General features: G+C 46.1%; 1 protein-coding gene across 1 annotated transcript in view; it reads left to right on the top strand.

Annotated features, from left to right (window-relative positions):
* acj6 (abnormal chemosensory protein 6) overlaps positions 1-24,683 on the top strand; it is a 159,516-nt gene that overhangs the window by 99,514 nt on the left and 35,319 nt on the right. Inside the window, exon 3 of the mRNA XM_080271416.1 lies at positions 15,078-15,371. Coding sequence (XP_080127542.1) covers positions 15,078-15,371 — 294 coding nt within the window. The remainder of the gene's footprint in view (positions 1-15,077; positions 15,372-24,683) is intronic.

The following is a 24,683-nucleotide window of genomic DNA, read 5'->3' as shown; positions in this document are numbered from 1 at the left end:
AGGAGAGAGAGGGAATAAGATGAGGGAGGTTTGGATGGAGAGGGGAATATGAGGGAAGGGTAAGGATGAGAGGGTGGTTGGGGAAGGAAAGAGAGGGGAACGGGAGGGAAAGAGGGGGAGGAGGGAAGAAGGAGAGAGGGAGCAACGGGATGGGGGAAAGGGGGAAGAGGGAGGTGGGATCTGATGATAGTAGGGAAAAGGAGGAATCTGGTGAAGGGAAAGAGGGAAAAAGAGGGGAGAAGAAGAGAGGGGAAAGGAAGAAGAGAGGGGAGAGGAAGGATGGGGAGTTGGGAGGTAGGAGACGGGAGTGGGGAGAAGGCGATGTGAGGAATGGAGGATTATTATTAAGAGAGCAGCTGAAAGGGAGAAATATTTAGATGGAAAAGAAATGCTACATCGGAAGAAACGAGGAGGTGGGGAGAAGAGAAGAGTAGGAGGAAGAGGAGGAGGAAGAAAAGGACGACGAAGAGGGACTGGGAAGAGGAGGAAGGAATTAAAAGAAGGAGGAGGAGGAGGAGGAAGAGGAGAGAGGTGAGGAAGGGGCATTGTGAAGGGAAGGGGAGGAGGGGTGAAATATGGAAAAAGGAGAAAGGGGGGGAAGTAAGGCAGAGGATAAGAAGGGGAATGTTAGTAGGGAAGAGGGGAGAGTTTAAGATGATAGAGGGGAGGGATGGGGGGAGAAGGGGAGAGGGAGGAGGAAGGGGAGAGGGAGGGAGAAGAGGGATGGAAGTGAAGGAAGGAAGGATGAGAAGAAAGGGGGGAGATTTTGCGATGACAAACACACTATGATGTACTACTTCTTAATATATTCTCATTATCTCAAGACGATTTTATTCAGCTTGGGAAAGAGAGAGAGAGAGAGAGAGAGAGAGAGAGAAAGAGAGAGAGAACAAAAGGAGAAGCAAATAGAGGAGAGGGTTCGTCTTTAAAGGAAAAGACACATCACACGTGACTCTCTCCCAAGGCGCTCTCTCTCTCTCTCTCTCTCTCTCTCTCTCTCTCTCTCATCAAACATTTTAACTCCCCTCCCTCTTTCTCTCTCCTGCTGCTTCAACATCATCATCTTTCCAGTTTTTACCAGCACACACACACACACACACACACACACACACACACACACACACACACACACACACACACACACACACACACAAAAGCAAGAGAATCATCCAGACTCCGGAAGAAATGATTTAATAGAGTATGACCCAAACAAACCATTCAATATTTATTTTGAAGAAGTAGGAATGAATAGAAGCGATGGGTAGTAGGAAAACATAGAGAAAGAGGGGATGGGGAGGGGTAGGGAAGGAATGGGGAGGTGTTGGGTGGGGGGGATGGGGTGAGGAAGGGGCAGGATGGGGGTAAGGATCGGTGGTTTGGATGGGGAGGGGTATGGGATGGGTAGAATTGCGTTAAGTGGGACGGAATGGGATAAAGATTGAATAAGGTGGGGTAAGAAAGGGATGGGATGGGATGGGAGAGATGAAGAGGGATAGGGAAAGGAGTGGAAACGGTAGAGGAGGAATGGGGAGGAGTGGGGAAGATCCAGGAAGGGATGGGAAGAATACAGAAGGGGCTGGAATGGGTGAGGAACTGAAGGAAAGGGATGGGGAAGGGATAGGAGAGAAGTGGGGAAAGTTAGAGAAGACATACAAAAAGCCAGACAAGATGGAGATGAGTGGGGAGGGTAGGGGAGGCGGTGGAATGAGTGGGGAAGAGTAGGGGAGGGGGTGGAATGAGTGAGGAAGGGTAGGGAAGGGGTGGGAGGGAGAAGGAAAGTGTAGGGTGGGATGGGATAGGCTGGGACTTGGGTGGTGAGGTGAGGGTGGGGTGGGGGAGGGGTAAGGAGGGGTGGGGGAGATGTAGGGAAGGGAGGGGAAAGGTGGAGAAGGGGTGGGGAAGGGGTACGGGAGGGGGATGCACAAGGTTCATTTAGGGTACATACCTGGGTAGGGTGAAAACAGGTGATACAGGTGAGATGATGGGTGATGGGGTGAGGAAGAGGTGACAAAATGCTGAGGTGGGTGAGGCGGAGGTGAGATGAGATGAATGAAGTGGAGATGAGTATGGGGAGAGAGGAAGGACAGGGATGAGGGAAGTGAAAATAGATAGATGATAGATAAACAGATGATAGATAGGTAGAAAATGCCAATGTGGAAAAAAAATGGCCCTGGAGAAAGCTTGATGAATATGAGGTACGATGTATCAGGGAAGTATAAGGAAATGTGACGTGAGGTAAGGGACGGGAGAAGAGACGAATAAGACGAAAGCCAGAGTATGAGGTGAATAGGATGAGCATCAGATGTGTATTAGGTGAGCCAAATATGCGTATCAGGTGAGTATAAGGCCAGTATAAGGTGGGTATAAGGAGAGTATAAGGTGGGTATAAGGCGGGTATAAGGAGAGTAGAAGGCGGGAATAAGGACAATATAAGGTGGGTATAAGGAGAGTATAAGGCGGGTATAAGGAGAGTATAAGGTGGGTATAAGAAGAGTATAGGGCGGGTATAAGGAGAGTATAAGGTGGGTATAAGGAGAGTATAAGGCGAGTGAGGGGTGAGGTAAGGGGAGCCAAGCCGCCCTACACCGTATTGGACAATCAATGAACATTAAATATTTACTAGATGTTTGGGTTGCCACACAGCCTCTCTCTCTCTCTCGCTCACTTTCTCACTTTCTCTCTCTCTCTCTCTCTCTCTCTCTCTTTTGCACTGTTTCTTGTTCTCTCTCTCTTTTTCTCTCCCTCTACTTTCCCTTTTCTTTTCTCTATCAAACTATCTTCCTCTTCCTCCTCCTCCTCTTCTCTCTCTCTCTCTCTCTCTCTCTCTCTCATCCACTGCATATACAAACATCCAAATTTCCTTTTCATATATAATAATAAAAGATAATGATGATGATGATGATGATGATGATGATGATGATGATGATGGTGAAAGAAATTGATGTTGATCGCTCTGATACTGATGACGGTGACCAATATTGCACACACACACACACACACACACACACACACACACACACACACATGCATTACGCGTCATTATACAGCACAATAAGACAAGCAGTAATGATGATGATGATGGTGATGATGATGACGCCCAACAAGCTAAATATATCCCTGAGTATACTGTTCCCGATATAACTTTTGCCATTCCTGTATCTAATTACATACAGCCAGCCACAAAAATTATACTATTCTACTGCCTCTACTGTACCTCACACTCACTGATAAAAGCTTACCTATTATTCCACTGCGTCTTCTTCAAACTTTTGGCATGTCCGTCACTTTCCTCCCTGACGCATCATATCAGAGAGAATCACCTGTGGCCAGAGAAACATACCAAGCCTCTCTCAGCTTAGAAATATTAGCCAGCAGAGGAAAGTGATAAGAAGAAGAGATGAAATATTAGGTAAACTTCTGTATCTATGCGCTGAGAAATATACGAAGCCTCTCTCAGCTTCGAAATATTAAGTCAGCAGTGGAAAGTGAGAAGAAGAGGAGGTGGAATATTAGGCGAAGTTTTGTATCTGTGGACGGAGAAACACATCAAGCCTCTCTCAGCTTAGGGATATTAGTCAGATGAGGGAGAAGTGAGACGGAGAAGTGAAACATGTGGTGAACATTTGCCTCTTCTGCTGATCGAACGCATCCATGTTAATTTTATGACGTCTGAGCCGATGTTAATAAAGCGATGATTGATCCATAAATGACCTGGGGAACATTATTATTATTATTATTATTATTATTATCATCATTATTATTAAAGATCCTTTAGTACGGGGATGCCTTTTTCGTTTTCTTTTCTGTTTCTTTTTTCTTTTTTTTTTTTTAAGTGTCCGACTCTGGGCAAAGGCTTCAAGGCCTATATCTCGGGGGCAGTAGCCTATCCCAAGGCCCAGTAGTCCTCCTACACCTCCACATGTCACCACTTCGGCACTAACACCCACCGTCCATATTGAATACATGCTAGGGCTGTCTCATACAGGACTGATCCCACATGATTTTGTAGATTACTCCTTTGTCTGTCTGTCTGTCTGTCTCTCCGTCTGTCTATCACATGATTTAATAATTATTCCTTTGTCTGTCTGTCTGTCTCTCTCTCTGTCTCCGTCTCTCTCTCTTTAACTCTCACTCTTTATATATATTTTGTGCCCAATGTATGTAAAGTCTCTGAGCTTTTAACTGCCAGCAGAGAATAATTCCGCAATGCCCTTTTTGTAGATTAAATCATCCCGGGAATGATTAGTGGACCAGTCTTAACAAATGACGCTTCAAATTTGTGTCCTGATGTTGCCCTGGGAACGCACTCAATTATTACAAAGTCCAATGAATATTTCATAACGCTGGCGACAAGGGAACTACACTCCAATCACTCGGAAGCTGCCACGGAGGGGGCTTACTACCCTGCGTGTCACTCTTGTCCCGTGTCCACCCGATCATGAAGTTCCCGTCGACACCTGGCCAGCTAATCATTACTCCCAGGTAGAATGAATGTTTTAAAGCGATATCTGAACCCCAATCACTCTCAGGCTGCGATGGAGGGGGCATTACTCCTCCGCGTGTCACCCTGGCCCCATTCCCAGCCAATCATGTCGCTCATGTCGACATCGGACCACCTAATCCTACCAATCACTATTACCGGGTCCAGTGACTATTTTAAAACAGTAACTCATCTCCAATCACTCTAAAGCAACGACCTAGGAGCCTTTTTCCACCCGGCGCGTCACCCTTGTTCCATTTCCATCAATCCATAAGGTCAAGTCAACACCTGGCCAACCAATCACACCAATCGTTAACACCAAGTCCAATGCATATTTAAAAACACCACGTGAACTCGAATCACTGTGAAGCCGTGACGGAGAGGATGGGGGGGGGGGCCTTACTCCTCCGCGCGTCACCCTTGTCCCACTTCCAGCCAATCATATCACCCGTGTCGGCACCGGGCTAACCAATCAGGACATTTGTTTACGTCAGTGTCCGCCAGTTAACGTGCAGTGTCCCCGTCACTCTGGGTTGATCCTCCTCTTGTTTCCGTCCGTCTCCCCAGCCCAAGTCAGCACGGAGTTACACCGGCCCCTCATACAAGCCCCTCACACCAGGCAGCGATACACCAGCTCCTCTCACACCAGGCAGAGATACACCAGCTCCTCTCACACCAGGCAGAGATACACCAGGTCCTCTCACACCAGACATCTATACCATCAAGTGCTGCACAATTATTCCCCTGTCCTTTTCCTGATACTGCTGATGGAATATGCGGAGAAATTAGGAGTCGAAGCTCCGAAGTGGTGTTTCTTATTTTAGCTTGTTTCTGTCTCTATCCAGCCCAAATTACTTCAAAGTTACGCCAGTCTCTCACACCAGCCAGAGATACACCAGGTTCTCTCACACCAGACCGTTATACATCCCAGTAATAGAAAACATAGTCCTGTTTTTCTTTGGGATTAAAGACGGAAAATATGGAAAGGAAATCAGATGCGTCAAAACTCCGAAGCAGTAGTTTGAAATTTGTCCTATAGATTATTCTCCCACCAGGTGTTATGCAAAATTCTCATGCACTGTACAGACATCATTCACAGATTACACGATGCATATAAAATGGAGCCTGGATATGGAGTCAAAACCCACGTGAGTCGATGCAGCAAAACAGTCTCGAAATTTACTCTTGTTCCTGTCTGTCTCTCCAGGCCAAACCAAGCCAGAATTACACAAAGCTTTTCTTACCCCAGACACCTACATCACCCAGTGCTACACAAGACATGCACTGCCTTTCTGTGACATCGTTGACAGAAAACACTGAGTAGAAATCAAGATGAGTCAAGGCTCAAAAGTCGGGTTTCAAAATCAAGAGTGTGCTGCAATTTTTCTCGTATCAATTACAACAAGACATCCCTGTTCTCTGGTAACACTAAAGACTAAGCAAGGGAGGAAGAGAAATATAGTGTGATAGTCTGGTAACACTAAAGGCAGATGACAGGGAGGAGTCAAAATATGGGTTGATAATATGATGCAAGAAATCTCAGTGGTACGCCTTCTGTCCACCTCTCCATCAAACCCAAACCGAAGTGAAACCAAGCTTTCACACGCCACCCAACCATACCATCAAACACTAGAAACAGTTACATTGGTCTTTGGTTTCACTGCTGACAGGAGAAATAGAAGGAACTGAAAATTTAAAGAGTTTACTCTCCAGAGTGATGTTCTGAAATCTGAAACAGCACTTTGAAATCTGTTTGTTCTGCCTTTTCTTTTCTGCATTATCTAGTTATATCAACCTGTCCTGTACAATACCCTCAAACTCTGGTCAAATCACTGACAGAAAATACGAAAGGACTCGAAATCTGGACAAATGAAGCTTCGAACTAACATTTTGAACTCTGCTCTTATTCTGCAAAACTTCCTCACACAGTCCAGTTATACCACTCCATGATACCTCTACGATGCACAAGACTACTGAAATCTTTGATGACACTAAAAAAAAAAAAAAAAAAAAAAAAAAGTTGAATCCAGAAGGTCGAAGCTCCGAAGCAACTCAAATTTTCACCCGTTCTGCAAAATTCTCCCACACAAATCCTGAAAAATTCCCTCACTAGCCAGTTTATACCATCCTGTCATACACAAGACTGCTCTCTGCTGACATCGACGAGAGAAAATATGGAGTCGAAATCCGCGTGGGGGTCGGAGCTTCGAAGCGGGGTCGGGAAATCTGTGTGTTTTGTAAAGGAGGCGGCGTGAATAAATGAAATCCATGTTCCCTCTCACCCCAGCTTGTCTGCAGTACCCGGTGAATATGTTTTCTCTCCCTCTCACCCTTCACTCTCTTTCTTTTGCTACGATCTCTTTCTCCCTTCCTTCTTTTTCGCCCTTTCTCTCCCTCCTTCTCTCTTTGTCTTTTCACCTCTCTCTCTCTCTCTCTCTCTCTCTCTCTCTCTCTCTCTCTCTCTGCATCTCCAATCCCCTCTCCAGACCCTCTCACTTTTTCTTTTTTTCTTCTTATTAATTTCATTCTCTCCCCTCTAACTTGCTTTTCCTTACCAATCCGATTTCCCATTCTTTCCCCTTCTCTCTCCCCCTGCGTGTTGAGAGAGAGAGAGAGAGAGAGAGAGAGAGAGAGAGAGAGTATACTGACATACGAACAAACAGATACAGAGAACGATACACACACACACACACACACACACACACACACACACACACACACACACACACACACACACACACACAAACGGACATATAGACAGTTTCAGACAGTAAGACAGACAGATATATCGATAAAGAAAATAACTGTGGCCATAATACTGAATACATCATGTGTCCAGGTGGCTTAGGACCTCTCTCTCTCTCTCTCTCTCTCTCTGCGTGCTTTTTTTTCTTTTTGTATTGTCATTAAAGCCCACCTATCTATCTCTTTCCATTTATCTACCTATCTATCTATCCCTATCCATCTATCTACCTATCTATCTACCTATCTGTCTATCTGTCTATCTGCAGCCAGAATGAAATACAAAGTAGTGTACGTTCTCGGGCTGAAAGGGTTGAATTATCTGGACTAAAGAGAATCTGGTTTAAGATTGACAGGGGTAAAAGATTCTGTGTTCTCGTCTGTTCTCGTAAGTTTTCGTGTGTTCTCGCGTGTGTTCTCGTGTCTGTGCCGGTGTTCTTTCTTCCCACAGTCTGTCTTTTTTGTTCCCTCTTCCCCCCTCCCCCCTCGGAGAACTTTATCAATCGGTCTCAGCTGACGGCATTGATTTGGCTCCTCTTCTCTCAGGGATCTCGTGCACCCTCTTCTGCTTCTTCATCTTCGTCTTTTTCTTTGCATCATCCATGGAGGGGGTGAAATCTATCTGTTTATCCATCTATCTGTGTCTATCTACCTATCTATCTATCTGTCTAGCCATCCATCCATCAATAAATCTATCTATCTACTTAACATTACTTAAAAAATAAAAAAAGGTATTTCCCCCTAATCATTCATGCACAAGTACTCAATGGCCAGTGTCTAACCAATCCTACCCCCTCATTACATCACACCTCGACGTACACCTGTGGGATTGGTATTGATTGGTGTGCCCCCTTCTCTCTCTCTCTCCCTCAATTATCTTTTCACACACTCATGCAAACGGGTGCTAATCCCCACCTCAATTGACGGGGAGGTGAGTGGGGTGGGAATTGTAGGGGGCTGCTGTGACACCTGGGAGAATAGGTGGGTGCTAATTATCTCACCTGAGCCCTCTATCTTACCTGGTCATTGCTTACCGGGCGATTTGTCTCTCTTTCTACTTGTATTCCTGTCTGTCTGATTGTCTACCTGTCCTGTCTGTCTCCTCGTCTCTCTATCCACCTGTCTGTCTGTCTGTCTACCTATCTGTTTACCTGTCTTTCTGTCTATCTATCTGTCCCCAACCTTATCGCTCTCTGTGTCACCCTTCAAATTCCTCACTACTCGTTTCATACACCTTCACTCACTCCCCCATCCCACATTTATTCATCTCTCCACTCACCCTAGCCACCTCCTATTCACCCCATTCATTCATCACTCCTCACCTCTCACCCTACGTTCCTCACCCTCCACATACTACCTCTTTCTCACTCGTCACCCTCCCCACCTTTCACCTCTCACACTTCATACTTCTCACTCCACATCTGTCGCCCTTCACCTCACCCCTTCTCACCCCTCGACCCCCAGACTCTCACCCCTCACCCCTAATTCGTCACCCTTTGTTCCCCACACCCCCTCGTCTCTCTCCCTCACCCTCTTTGTCTCTCAGCATCATCATCATCATCATCATCATCATCATCAGTCTATAAAAACAGATACATTACCACCATCACCACCACCACCACCACCATCATCCTCACTACCACAACCATCATCATAATCACCAATAAAACGACCACCACCATCATCACCACCACCACCATCGTCATCAATATCACGACCATCACCACCATCATCATCAATAAAACGACCACCACCACCACCACCACAACCACCATCATCATCCTACCTCCAGCCATCAAAAAAAGGAGAGACATGACCCACGAAGAGTAAAAAGCAAAAAATACGAAAAACCATCGAAATAACAGCATAAAAAATAAACCACACGTCCATTCACTCTCCCAAGCATTCAGAATTCATCAGTTCCCCATCCACGCCACCCCGTAATGAACATGGAACAAAAAGGAAGCACAGAATATAACAAAAACAGCCATCATCATCGCTTCATTCTCTCTCCCTGACACCCCGTAATAAAGTTCTCTCCCTACACTACCCCCTCCTCCTCCTCTCCTAGTTAGTTTCCCCCTCCCCCTCCACTTCACCCCCTACCTACCCCACCCTTGTCACCTACTCATTATTTCTCTATCTTTCTCCGTCTGTCTGTTTGTCACCAAGTCCTTCAATATCTTTATCTACCTAACTATATATTTACCTCCATTCACCCATTCTCTCTCTCTCTCTCTCTCTCTCTCTCTCTCAGCATTCCAGTCACGTCCTCCCCCACGTTCACCTTCGCCGCGTCGCCAAAAACATGAACTCCTCTCTGCATTTTTAGAGCCTGCGCCAGCCCATATTTAAAACACACACACACACACACACACACACACACACACACACACACACACACACACACACACACACACACACACACACACACACACACACACACACACACACACACACACACACATTTCATATACTTCATCTTCTCCCCGGCGCTAGTGGGAGAGTTAGTTTTCGTGCGTGTGGAATCATCGTGAAAATAATTAGTTTCTATAATAATAATAATAATAAAGACTGGTTATAGGAACGTCCCTCAACTCCCTCCCTATTCCCCGAAATGAGGAGGGTAGAAAAGGCAGGAGGGGGACAATTTCAGCCTGCAGTTCACTGGGTACAATTTCAGATGAACCTAGGGCTACAAGAGCAACAACAACAACTGCTACTACTACTACTACTACTACTGCTACTACTACCACTCCATAAAAAAGAAGAAAAAAGTCGACTCAATTTTTCATCCTTCCACACTTCCCTTCCGTCTTCCTCCGCCTTATAGCCAGCATCATCATAAGTCTGCGTCCGCTTGCGTCCGTATTAAGAGCGCCCATCGTAACTCTCCGTCCGTGTCCGTGCAAGTACCCAGCTCCCCCCCCCCCTTGCACACAGCGGCTGGAATTGCATGACCGGGGCGTGGGGTGTGACGGCGGGGCCAGGTCATGCATTATTCAGGCAGGCGGTGTGGTGATGCAGGGTATGTTGCAGCGATCATGGATAACGGCGAGGAGGTTCTGCTGCCTCTCACGTGATGCGGCGTTAGTGCTGAGTGAGGGAGATGGTGGAGGGAGGCTGGGGATGCGGGGAAGTTGGTTGGGAAGGACGGTGGTGGTGGTGGTAGGATGGAGTATGTATCTCACGAAAAATGGTGGTGTGGGGGAGCTAAGGTAGACCGATGGAGATAATGAGGGAGATGAGGTGGGATTAACTGATGGAGATACTGTGAGAAATGGTGGGGACTGTGGGTGGGGATGTGGGGAACTGGCTGAGGAAGACAGGTGGGGGTGAAGTAAATATGTTTTGAAAATTGGTAGGGTCGAGGTATAGAAATGAAGATGATGATGATGATGATGATGATGACAAATAATAAGTGTGGTGTGAGAGTTGGTGTAGTGATGAAGGAAGCGTGGGAGATGGTGGGGATTAATGGTGGGGATGTGGGAAACTGGGTGGGGAAGGAGGGTGCTGGTGGTGGTGGTGGTGGGGGGTTATAATACCTTGAAAAATGGTGGATGTGGTGAAGGTTGGTGTGGGGGTTGGGGAGAGAGTCTGGGAGATAACCAGGGTGGGGAGCTGAGGGTGGGGGGAGTGGGTGGGGGTGGATATTGGTAGTAGGGTGCTGGTGGTTGGGGAGTAAATATCTGTGTGGTGGGGGAGTTAGTGTGGAGTGATGGAGATGGTGGGGACTAAGAAAATTGGAATGGGGGAGAGTGGGGGAGGGGAGAAACCAGCCGGGGAGACTGGGGAGTAAAAACTGTGTTGGAAAATGATGAGTATAAGGAAAACATGGACTGGAAATGACTATGTGTGGTTCAGTATTAGTGTGGGTATTAGGATAAGGGGACAGGATAAGGTGTGCCAAGTGAAAGGAATTTAATGTGAATATTAGGATAGGTAAATCCGAGTATGAGGAGGGTAATATCAGTGTGCCCTTATACTTATGTGATAAAGAATTAGGTTTTGCTGTTCAGGGGTAGTAACAATATGTCTGTCTGTCTGTCTGTCTGTCTGTCTGTCTCTCTCTCTCTCTCTCTCTCTCTCTCTCTCCAAGTATCACTACATACATTTTTCTCAAGGCCTTCTTAAGCTCTGTTCCCTTTGACAGCCCTCCCTTCCTCCTCCCTCCTCTCCCTTACTCATTCTCTCCCTGAACTCTCTCTCCCTTAACCCTCTTTCTCCCTCCCTCGACTCTCTCTCTCTTTACTCTCAGTTAACTCTCTCCCTTAAGTCTTACTCCCTTAACTTTCTTTCTCTTTCTCGACTCTCTCCCTGAACTCTCCCTCAAGTCTTCCTCTCTCCCTTAAATCTCTCCCTTTACTCTCTCTGTCTTTCTCTCTTATAACTCTCTCTCTCTCTCTCTCAACTTTTTCTCCGTTAACTCTCTCTTCCTTTATTCACTCTCTCTCCCTTAACTCCCTTAAAACTTCCCCTTAACTCTCCTCTCTCTCTCTCTCTCTCTCTCACCTCAGCCTCTCACTCGCTGTCTGACGTCCCCTGACCACCTTAAAACCGAACACTTCCGCCACACACACACACACACACACACACACACACACACACACACACACATCTGCAACACATAGACTTCAACGTACACACATAAACCAAGAACTGCAGTGGGCGCACACACACACACACACACACACACACACACACACACACACACAAACACACACACACACACACATACACACTGGGAGTAGAGTTACATCTCTTGGATGGCTTGGCTAGGTTGGGTTGGGTTGGGTTGGGTTGGGTCGGGTCTGGTTGGGTTGGGTTGTGGGTGAATCAGGGCTAAACTGTGGTAGGCTTAATGATGGACTATTGAAGGAAGTGGTGGTGGTGGTAGTGGTGTGGTGTGGTGTGGTGTGGTGTGGTGTGGTGGTACGGAGATGGCAGTGTGGCATAGTGTCAGGGTGCAAGTGTGGTTGTTCTTGTGGTGTGGTAGTGGCAGCGGTGTGGGGTAGGGGTGTGGTGTGTTGAGAGGGGACATCAGCGGTAGTGGTAGAGGTGTGGTGTGGTGTGTGGAGATGGGGTAGCAGTGGCGTTGTGGCAGTAGTGGTGGTGTGGGAGTATGATGTGGCGAAGTGTGGTAGAGTAGTGGTGTGGCAGAGATGGTAGTGTGGTGTGGTGGTGTAAGGAGGCAGCAGTGACCTAGCCGACTCTTCCTCTTCCTCCCCAAGTGTGTGGCTAGAATTTCAGATTGATAGTCTCTGCGGAATGGGAAGCACAGAGCCGTCCGTCACCATAGTATAGTGCCTCTCCCTCTCTCTCTCTCTCTCTTTCTGTCCGTGTGTCTCTCTGTCTGTCTCTGTCTCCTTCTGTCTGTCTGTCTCTGTCTCCTTCTGTCTGCCTTTGTCTCTGTCTCTTGTCTATTTCAAGCTTCTAAGTGTCTCCTATTTTGTGAGTGTGTGTGTGTGTGTGTCCCTTTTTCCCTGAGAGAGAGAGAGAGAGAGAGCAAAGTGCAGATTAGCCCCAGCATCTAACAAGCGCATCAACACACCAATCAAACACTCTGCCGGAAGAAACGCACAAATCATAATTCCATTTTTTCAGAGGGGAGGGGAGTTGGGGGAGGAGGAGGGGGAAGGGGATGAAAGGTCTGGGTTGGGAGTGGGGAGGGGATGAGGGGTCTGGAGAGGAAGGGAGTGTGGAGGGTGGCTGGGAGTAGGTTGGGGGTGTGGCGGAGGGGAGAGGGGAGAGGGGGAGAGGGGAGAGGGGAGGGGGATCTCTCTGAAATGCGTCCCAATCACCTCCTACTTATGCTAAAGGGGAGGGAAGGGGGAGAGAGGGAGGGGAGGGACAGAAGAAGGGCGGGGGAGAGAGAGAGAGAGAAGGAAGGAAGGGGAATGGGGGATGAAAAAGAAGAGGAAGGATGAGAGAAAGGGAGAGGAGAGGAAGGGGAAAGGTGGAAGAAGGGGAGAGGAAAGAGGGGAAAGAGAAGGAAGGAAGGAGGGAAGGGAAGTGTGGAGATGGAAAAGCGGGGGAAAGTAGTAGGAGGGGAGATAGAAGAGACAGAGAGAGAAGAGGCAGGGACGTGGAGGAGTAGGCGGAAGAGACGAGGTGGGGAGGAGGCGGAGGCGGGGTACAGAGAGCGAGAGAGAGAGGAGGGGGGGGTAAGGGAGGGGAGACTCAAAAAAAAAGAAAAAGAAAAAAAAAGGGTGACCAAGGAGGGATTTAGCGAAGCATTCCACCTACTGACGCGCGGATTAACAGTGAGGATGAAAGTGCACGCTGGCAAAACCCCCGAGTTAAATCGACGAATATTGATGCAGATGGGATTAGGGAGGGAGTGGCCTAATGAGGTCTTGTGCAGTGAAAATGTTTTTATTTAGTCGAGAGAGAGAGAGAGAGAGAGAGAGAGGGAGAGAGAGAGAGGGGGGGGAAGAGACAGGGACAGACAGAGAGCGAGCATGGCCGTGTGGAATTGTGCGCGTTGATCAGAGCGGCGGCACAGGTGAGAGAGCTGAAAGGTAAATGTGATTAGCGCTAATGTGTCGGCGTTATTGGAAAGAGATTCTGGTCACCGCCGTCATCCACACTTTCCATTAATGCCCGCCGATTGTCGATTTAGTTTTTTTAGTCTTATTTAGCGTTGTTTGTGGGACGATGGGGTGTTGTAATTCTTCCCTAGTTGCTCTACAGGGACGCCTTCACGTGATGGTACTGATATGACTGGACGGAGGATCTGCCAGGTTATACTAACGTCCCTCTACTTCCCTATTATCCCTCCAAAGAATGGTAGACTCAGTAAGATGGTAACCTCAGCCTGTAGTCCACTGAGTTTACACGTCTGATGAAGCTAGGATTACAACAACTACTACTTCAACTACTACTACCACAACACTGTTACTTACTATTGTTATTACTATTCTCTTTTCATTATTTCTTGGAGGGAACATTATATGCGGGATTTTAACCTTTCATTCCTTCTTCCTTGCATAAAAAAAAATGTGCAGGACCATAGCGTCTTTTTATTTTTGCCTTCCCCAGACGATTTTATTCAGCTCAAGGAGACGATTTCTTCTTGAGGCACCAGAGGGTTAACTAGTGGTACATTTGGGGACCTGGGTGGAACGTGACGGCTGTGGGGCGTGTTCTAGGAGACGATTGGGGCTTAGAAAAATTGCATGTCCATCTTTCTAACCGATATTCAACGATCTAACTAACCTAACCCTTCCTCTTCATCACACCCTTCCTCTTCATCACACCCTTCCTCTTCATCACACCCTTCCCCTTCATCACACCCTTCTTCTTCATCACACCCTTCCTCTTCATCACACCCTTCCTCTTCATCACACCCTTCCTCTTCCAACTCCTCCTCTTCATCACACCCTCCTTCCTCTTCTACCCCTTCCTCTCCATCACACCCTTCCTCTTCTCCCTCTTCCTCTCCATCACACCCTTCCTCTTCTACCCCTTCCTCTCCATCACACCCTTCCTCTTCTCCCTCTTCCTCTCCATCACACCCTTCCTCTTCTACCCCTTCCTCTTCATCACACCCTTCCTCTTCTCCCTCTTCCTCTCCATCACACCCTTCCTCTTCCACCTCTTCCTCTTCATCACACCCTTCCTCTTCTCCCTCTTCCTCTCCATCACACCCTTCCTCTTCTACCCCTTCCTCTTCATCACACCCTTCCTCTTCTTCTTCCCACAGGAATGCTACAAATACAAGCCTGATATCTAACTAATATAACGCTTCCTCTTCCTCACACCCTTCCTCTTCCTCACACCCTTCCTCTTCCTCACACCCTTCCTCTTCTCCCTCTTCCTCTTCATCACACTCCTCTTCTTCTTCCCACAGGAGGACTACAAGCCACTGCCCCTGGCCCCACAAACTCAGCTCTTCGGCGCGGGTCTGGACGATGGCTTGCTGACTCGTGCTGAAGCCTTGGCCGCTGTGGACATCTCGAAGCACAGCCATGGCCAGCCCCCCGGGGCCATACCACAGCTGAAGCACGACATGATGTACCACCCCGGCATGGCCACCACCCCACACACCCCGCCCATCTCCAGGACCAACCAGGTGGGGTCTGGCGAGGAGGCGGGAGGGGGCGGAGGAGGGGGCGGGTGGACGCACAAGACGGGGCTATGGAAGGTGGGTGACGCCTGTTTTATTGAGGGATTTATGGGATTTATTTATTATGGAAGGTGGGTGACGCCTGTTTTATTAGGGGATTTATGGGATTTATTTATTATGGAAGGTGGGTGACGCCTGTTTTATTAGGGGATTTATGGGATTTATTTATTATGGAAGGTGGGTGACGCCTGTTTTATTAGGGGATTTATGGGATTTATTTATTATGGAAGGTGGGTGACGCCTGTTTTATTAGGGGATTTATGGGATTTGTTTATTATGGAAGGTGGGTGACGCCTGTTTTATTAGGGGATTTATGGGATTTATTTATTATGGAAGGTAGGTGACGCCTGTTTTATTAAGGGATTTACGGGATTTATTTATTATGGAAGGTGGGTGACGCCTGTTTTATTAGGGGATTTATGGGATTTATTTATTATGGAAGGTGGGTGACGCCTGTTTTATTAGGGGATTTATGGGATTTGTTTATTATGGAAGGTGGGTGACGCCTGTTTTATTAGGGGATTTATGGGATTTATTTATTATGGAAGGTAGGTGACGCCTGTTTTATTAAGGGATTTACGGGATTTATTTATTTGTTATGGAAGGTGGGTGATTTTTTTTTTTTTTGGCCGGATTTATTTTACCATTTTTTTTCTGGTCATTTGAATAACAGTAGGATTTTTGGGTGGATTTAATAATAATAATAATATTATTATTATTATTATTATTATTCTGCTGGTGATCTCAGTAGCAGTAGGATTTCTTGTGTGTTGATTTCTGGCACTGTAGGATTTATTAGGCAGTCGATATGAGCTAGGGTATTGTCTCTATCTATCTATCTATCTATACCTACCTACCTATCTACCTTCCTACCCACCTACCTACCTGCCCATTTACCTACCTATCTATCTACCTTCCTACCCATCTACCTGCCTACCCACCTACCTACCTATCTATCTATCCATCTATCTATCGGTGATCTGAGCCAGGGTAGGTTATCTGAGGCGGTTTATTAAAGATACGAGAGAAACTGTAAGATGGTGTAAGGAATTTTGGCAGGACTGTGTGTGTGTGTGTGTGTGTGTGTGTGTGTGTGTGTGTGTGTGTGTGTGTGTGTGTGTATCAGTATGTGCGTCCGTATGGTTGTCTCCCCTTCTCTTACTCGGCCTCCCCCTCCTTCTCCCCAGCCTGCGCCTCTCTCTCTCTCCCTGTCTGTTTATCATAATTAATGTACTTCTGCCTATATTGGCTTCTGGGGAGAGAGAGAGAGAGAGAGAGAGAGAGAGAGAGAGAGAGAGAGAGAGAGAGAGAGAGAGAGAGAGAGAGAGAGAATACGAAAGGTCACACGTAAGTAAGTAAAGTTCATGGGAAGGGTGTGGCGTGGTAGTGGTAGTTGTGGTAGTAGTGGTTGTTGTGGTTATGGCAGTGGTACTGGTGGTAGTAGTGGCAGTAGCAGGGTATGGTAGGAATGGTAGGGCATGGTAGGAATGGTAGGGTATGGTAGGCATGATGGTAATGGTGGAGGCACTTACAATTATGGTCGGTACATGGTAGGGGTAGCGATGGCTCCAAGACTATAATTACTACTAACCGTAACGACCACTATGGGGGTAGGGGGGAGAGAGAGAGAGAGAGAGAGAGAGAGAGAGAGAGAGAGAGAGGTGGAAACAGACACACAGGCAGACAGCAAAAGTGAAATAAAGAGAAAGAAACAGACGCTGACAGACAGACAGGGACATGAAGAGAAAATCCAGAAGAACAGACAGGCAGACAGACAGACACAGACAGACAGGCAGACACACAGATTACACAGACAAAACCAGCAAACCCTCACCTCACCACAATCGATAAAAGAACAATCAGTGAGAGAGAGAGAGAGAGAGAGAGAGAGAGAGAGACGGAGAAAGCCACACAAACACCCAAAACCACTTACCCCTCACACACACACACACACACACACACACACACACACACACACACACACACACACACACACACACACACACACACACACACGAACCAAACCAGAGGCAGAGCGAAGCCACACAGCCCCAGAGAACCACCAACCCCCTAACCCCACCTCAAACCAAATCCACAAATCACCCACCAAACCCAACCCAACCCAACCCACTCAGCCCGCCCTAGACACCCGAATCCGGACGAAAACCCACGAAAAAACTGCCTGTGACCTTTTAGTTGTATACGCCGGTGGCCATTTTTAAAAGGTATTGTTCAGGAGCGGAGTCTGTTTTTGTGAACCTGGGCTGAGTGCATGGTTCTTTGTCAGGCTTCCGTGGGGATGCAGAGTGCTTTTTTTTTCTTTTTTTGCCTGTCCCTTCCTATTTCGTTGCGGATGTCGACTCTCTCTCTCTCTCTCCCTCTCTCTCTCTCACTCTCTCTCTGTGGGTGTTCAGTTCGTTGGTTAGCCCACTGATTCACTGTTTCATTCGCTGTCGCTGCTTCGTTCATTATCTCACAGTTTACCTCATTTCCTTTTTACTTTTTACCCTTCTTTCCCCTGCTATTCGCTGCAGATGCCGACTATCTCTATGGGTGTTAAGTTAGTTGGTTAGCCCACTAAGTCACTGTTTCATTCACTGTCGCTGCTTCGTTCATTATCTCACGGTTCATCTCATACCCCTTTTACTTTTTCCCCTTATTTCCCCTTCTATTTTGTTGCCTATTGTTGTCTCTTGGGCTTCACGCTCTCACAATTAACCTCAGTCACAGCTACGTTCATTGCTTTGCTGGTCTTTTCATCTGCTTTGTTCGTTACTTCAGCTGCATCACTGGGTCACAATCTTTCCCCTGTGCTCCTTCCTAATGTAGAATCTAATAATAAATTTTTAACCACATCTGACACCTCTATCACCAAAACCAAATGAGAAGGCTTGTGACACTTTTGGACTGCATTTAAGCCATTACCAGACAACAGTATTTAGTTATGGGAAGCACTCGGGTCAACAAATGAAAAGACAAAAAAAAAAAATCGAATCAGAGAAAAGCTGAGAATATGTCTTTGTAAAAATTCCCTCTGAGACGAATCATGGCTGGAAGATGAGTTACATTTTTGCAATATAATCTCTGTATTTAATAGAATTTTACCTCTGCGTACCAAAATGTTGCTCTGGTCTTACGTACGCAAATTTACGTCACCATTATGTTCCTGGATTTCTTGTATTCCTTGTCCTTTTTATTTTATTTTATTTTTTATTATTATTTTTTTTTTTTCGGGGGGAGAATGTTTGTGACCCGCTTCATTTCCGGGAATATTAGTTCGCGGAAGTTCTCTGTTTCACGGGTTTCTTTCCTCTCTCTCTCTCTCTCTCTCTCTCTCTCTCTCTCTCTCTCCCTCTCTCAACAAAATATGCTCTTCCTTCTATCTCTCTCTCAGCCAGACATTTCCTCCTTCCCTTCCCCCCTCTCGTTCTGTTAAAATTCCCGATCCCTCTCTCTCATTTAGCCTGACATTTTACTCTCTCTCTCTCTCTCTCTCTCTCTCTCTCTCTCTCTCTCTCTCTCTCTCTCTCTCTCAGGTGAGGCTAAGGCAGGTGTGTGGGGAGCCAATTAGACACGTGTAATTATTTTCGCCCCTGCTCATTATTTGGCTGAAACGGTTTAGGCCTAGGAATGAGAGGCCTAGAGAGAGAGAGAGAGAGAGAGAGAGAGAGAGAGAGAGAGAGAGAGAGAGAGAATAGTTGTGGTAGTTATATGTGTTGCTAAATGGAGGAACAACAATTACAGTAGATTAAGAGCCCAACCCCATTTGCCTCTCTCTCTCTCTCTCTCTAATCAATTACCCCATTTGCTGTTATCAGTCACTAATCGCAAATTGCTATATAACTCCACTAATAACGTTCTTAATTATACTACTACCTAGGCCTATTGTCGTCCTCATCCGGTATAATGACACGCACATAGATAAACTTACACACATACATACATCAAACATACATTCATATATAATACTCTCGTTGATGTGTACCTTATATGAAAGTTGTGTGTGTGTGTGTGTGTGTGTGTGTGTGTGTGTGTGTGTGTGTGTGTGTGTGTGTGTGTGTGTGTGTGTGTGTGTTTTAGTCATCATTCCACCTTTTCAAGACCTTCATTTTACTCACCATTCACGTACCCATCATTTCGGCCTTGAAACCATCACAAAAAAAAAAAAAAACTAATCCCAATGACCTATAATTCTGAAAGTGAATTAAATAGGTGAATAAATGAATGAATGAATAAAAGAATGAGTAATAAAAATATCTAGTACTTCTCACATACACCCATAGGCCTAAAGACACCAATGGACATGTGACAGAGTGATAAAGTCAATTGAGATTTCTATTTACCTGTCACAAATAAATGTCCCAGGTATCAACCCCTTAATTAGCACTACCTCAATGGCCAGAAAACACAGGTAAGGGGCGAGTTATGGTGCTGGTAATGGTGGTAATGGTGCCCAGGTGGGAAGGGGTTACAGGAGAGGCCCAAGGTGAGTGTGTCTACCTGTGGGGTTGTGTGGCTGGGTTAGATTAGGTTAGGTTAGGTTGGGTTAGGTTGGGCTAGGTCAGATTTGGTTAGGTTAGGTTAGGTTAGGTTAGGTTAGGATAGGATAGGTTAGGTTAAGTTAGGTTCGGTTTGATTAGACTGGGTTAGGTTAGGCTGGGTTAGGGTAGGATACGTAAGGTTAGGTTGGGTTAGGTTAGGTTAAGTTAGGTTAGGTTAGGCATCCACTAGACTCAATGATATTCTTCCACTTTTACTCCACAAAAACCTCACACATCCACAACCCCACAATCACACCACAGTCCCACACCCGTCTCACTTAGGACACCCCACCATACAGCCACAACCACACCACACTATCACCTCACGGTCTCAACCCTGCACCCCCTCAATCACATCCACAACCCCAACCACACCCACAACCCCACACTCCCTCAACCACACCACAATCTCAATCCCACATCCCCTCAACCACATCTCTCAACCACACCTCAATCTCAACTCCACACTCCCTTAACCACACCCATAACCACACCTCCCAACCACACCAGTCTCAACCCACACCCACAACCTCTCACCACAACCCCACACTTATTTAACGAAGCCCGTACCTCAGGCAGCCCACACTGGTATAAAAATTCCTGTTACGTATTGTCCCAGTGTTTTTTTGTGTCCCCCTGTACAAACATAATTTCCTTTGTTTGCCTCGTCAAGTCAACATTGTTTTGCTTGGCAGTGGGGTAAATTTCCGGAGTGTCGTCTCGTCCCTCCTGTGGTTAGCTCCTTGGTGGATTAGTGGATTTAGACGCTTAGTAGGTCGTAAAGCAGGTGTTAAGCGGTGGATTAGTGGATTTAGACGCTTACAGTATGTCGTAAAGTAGGTGTTATCAATGGGAATTTCGAAGAGAGGGAGATTAATTTGGATCCATAACTGTGACAATTCTTACAGTACCCAAATTACTGTTTCCTACAAATCACAGTACCGTCTACAGTGAAAAAAAAAATATGTATGGTGATTTTGTGTGTGTGTGTGTGTGTATGTGTTATAACTGTGTATACATGTGTGTGTTTATTATAATGTACACATCTCACCTCCAGCCAGCTCCCTCCTCCCCCTCTCCCCATGCGTCTACCCACGAACATAAAACAAAAAGGGGACACGCGGCGAGGAGGTGGACGTCTCTCTCTCTCTCTTTCTCTCTCTCTCTCAGCTCGCGTGCCAGCTCCCCATTCCTCACCCCAACCCCACGCCTTGGCCAATTTCCACTCTTATCCCCCTATGCTCATTTCCCTTCATACAAACACAGTAAGAGCTTGGGGAGACATTTTGTGGTGTAATGTGGGGGACTCTCTCTCCCCCCTCCATCTCTCTCTCTCTCTCTCTCTCTCACTGTCCATTAACCTTTTTTTTTCGTATTTACTTCCTCCTTCTCCTTCTTTGTCCTCCTCCCTCTTCCCTTTCCTTTTCTCTCAGAGCGCATACCTCCACCGACGCCTATAAAATTTCTTCTTCATTCCTGCATTCTGGTCCGGATCCACCCTAAAATTTAATCAGCTCTTCCTTGACCCCCTGCCCACCATATCACCAAAATTCATCAAAATCCGATAATAACTTTTTGAGATATTTTATACACAGACACACAGACACGGGTGAATCCATAACAAACTGATGCAACTGTACTCACGTTTTCCTTTGGCACTTGTCCTTGGCTGTCCACTCCTTGATGATGATGATGGTGGTGGTGGTGATGATCATGATGGCACTTTCCGTCTCCCTGCGTGCTGTGGGGGTAATGAGTGTAATGAGATAACAGGCTTGGGAGTTAGGTTGATGATGATGATGATGGTGATGGGGATAATGATGGTGGTGGTGATGACGATGATGATGGTGATAATGATGATGATGGTGGTGGTGGTGGTGATGACGAAGATAATGATGGTGGTGGTGATGACGAAGATAATGATGGTGGTGGTGGTGACCAAGATAATGTCGATGATGATGATGATGGTGATGATGATGGCACTTCCCCTGTCCTCGCGTGCTGTGGAGGTAATGATGAGTGTAATGACAGCTAACCGGTTTAATAGAGAGCTCATTACACCCCTTGTGGGACCCCCTGTGGTTTCCTTTACATCGCCCCACCACTCACCTCAGGCACTGTTATTATGGCACAGGGGAGGGGAGGAGGGGGAAATGAGGGGAGGGAAGAGGGAGAGGGGAGGGGAAATGAGAGAGGGGAGGAGGGAAGAACAGGCGGAAGGGGATGGGAGGAGAGGGAAGGGAAGTGTGATTGCCAGGAGAAAGAAATTTAAGGAAGGGAAGGGAAGGAAGGGGAGACTATAAATGCTGGAAAAGGAAAGAAGGGGAGAGAAGGGACCTGTTCTGATGAGAGAGAGAGAGAGAGAGAGAGAGAGAGAGAGAGAGACAAAAATATAACCACAACAACACCGTATAACCCAGCCCCTGTAAATTATAAGCCTCTGATGATAGCTATTTGCCTCGTACGGGGAAGTGGATTCGCGCAGTTAGGGATTTTTGATGAAGTCCCCCCTGAACCTCCTTCTCTATATGACCCCGTTTTCTATTTTAGCTATGGCTCCCTCCAGACGATTTTAACCAACTGTATATTTATTCTCTGCCGATAGACGATTTTTTCAACTTAATTTTGATTTGGGGGGGACTGGAGGGGTTGGATACGGCCCTCATTAACCCGCCCCCCGTCAGCGCTAGGGGGGTTTGTCCTCAGCTGGATAAAATCGTCTGTTGGTAGGACTGAAATGCAGAAATGACGTCCCCAGGGTGAAGGGGTTGAGAAATCTGAGGCTTCTATGACTCACTCTCCCAACTGAATAAAATCGTCAGAATGAAACCGTCTGAATGGAAGTCTAAATAAAATAGGCTCAATAAAAGTCTGAATAAACCATCTGAGCAAAACCGTCTGAATAAAATAGTCTCAATAAAACCATCTGAATAAAAGTATGAAAATATGAGTAAAATCGTCTGAATAAATCTGCATAAAACCGTCTGAAAAATCGTCTGGGGGTCTATTAAAGCACTAGGGTTTTCCCGAGCATCAGGGGGTTAATAGTTCACTTAATAGCCGTCAATTAGGGCCAAGATGCTATTAATGCAGTTGGTGGGCTAGTATTATTATGGATGAGATTATGGATAGGACGGTTTATTTTTATTAGTTGTTATTATTATCATTATTATTATTATTATTATAATTATTATTATTATTTATTTATTTCTGGTATGAATTGTTGATGGGATGTATTTAACAGAGTTGGGCAGGGAATGGGGTGTGAAAATGTTGTTATTATTATTATTATTATTATTATTATTATTTTTTTTTTTACCACTACTACTACTATCATTGTTATTAATATTATCATTATCATCATCATCATTACCTATTTCCCACTTATAAACGACTCTGGAAGGCACACAATCATATTTACACACACACACACACACACACACACACACACACACACACACACACACAACTTCCCAATGAACCGAGAGTGTAATCATTTTAAAACACACTGAAAAAAAGAACAGGAAACAAAATCAAATTACCAAGAGATTACCCCCTCTCGTCACATCAGTAAAATATTAATAAAACTCAGATTAAATACAGGGCTTAATTGAGCAAGAAATAATGGTCCAATAAAGTCAAGCAGAAGGTGTTTTATTTGGCAAAGTTTGGTGCTTATTATGGGAAAGTTTTAGGTGTTCAGGAGTTGTGGGGGCTTTGTTTGTGTGTGTGTGTGTGTGTGTGTGTGTGTGTGTGTGTGTGTGTGTGTGTGTGTGTGTGTGTGTGTTGTGGGGTTGGGGAAGAGATAGATAAGGAGAGACAGGAAGGAGAGATAAAAGGGAGATTGGAGGAGTGAGATGGAAAGTTTAAGGTGTTATGTTCTAGCGGATGTGTTTTGTGGTTTGATATGTGTGTGTGTTTTGTGGGAGAGAGAGAGAGAGAGAGAGAGAGACAGACAGACAGAGACAGAGACAGACAGACAGACAGACAGACAGACAGACAGACAGACAGAGAGGAGAGGGATAGACATTGCAGATATGAGGTCGAAGGTGATAGGAAGGACATGCAGAAGGCAAAGAAAAGATTGACAGAGAAACAGAAGGGCAAAGACACATTTAATGAAACAGATAGCAAAGAGAGAGACCTAGAGACAACACAGAGAGACAGGAAGAGCAACCAAGACAGCAAATAAAAGCGCAGAGAAAATGAGAGACGAAGAACTACAGAGAGAAATAAACACCAGAGACACACATGAAGAGATAGAGAGAGCAAAGAGAGAGACAGCATTAAGAGACAGCAGAGACACACATGGAGAGATAGAGACAGCATTAAGACACAGCAGGGAAAAACGCAGAGACAAACAGAGACGAAGACAAGGAGACAAACAGGAGACAACGGAGAGACAGAGACAGCCAAGAGACTCACAGATCCAACAGACAGAGACCCTTCAGCAACCGATCAGATTAGGGTTCGTATTGGTGAAAAAGATGATGGTTAGATTATGTCAGATTAGGTTAGACAGAGACAGCAGAGGGAGACAGGAGGAGACAGCCACAGAAGGGGGAAGAGACAGAGAGCACAAAGACACCAATCCAACACCCAGACACCATCCAGCAACTCACCAGACCCGGGTTCGTGTTAAGTGGTGATAAATCTGATGGTTAGAACACTTCGCCAGCAGCGTGTGTGTGTGGCTCCCTTGGTACTACTTTGCAACGCCCTTCACATGCACGCTAATCACTGTGTCAGGGATTGCAACTTAAGTGGACTGGCCATACTCTTAAAACAG

The sequence above is a fragment of the Coenobita brevimanus genome, chromosome 46, assembly GCF_032717465.1.
Source record: "Coenobita brevimanus isolate Jiangsu-jjx chromosome 46, ASM3271746v2, whole genome shotgun sequence".
In the NCBI taxonomy this organism is placed as follows: domain Eukaryota; kingdom Metazoa; phylum Arthropoda; class Malacostraca; order Decapoda; family Coenobitidae; genus Coenobita; species Coenobita brevimanus.
Note: the sequence above shows the minus strand (reverse complement) of the source record. Positions and strands in the feature narration are given on the sequence as shown.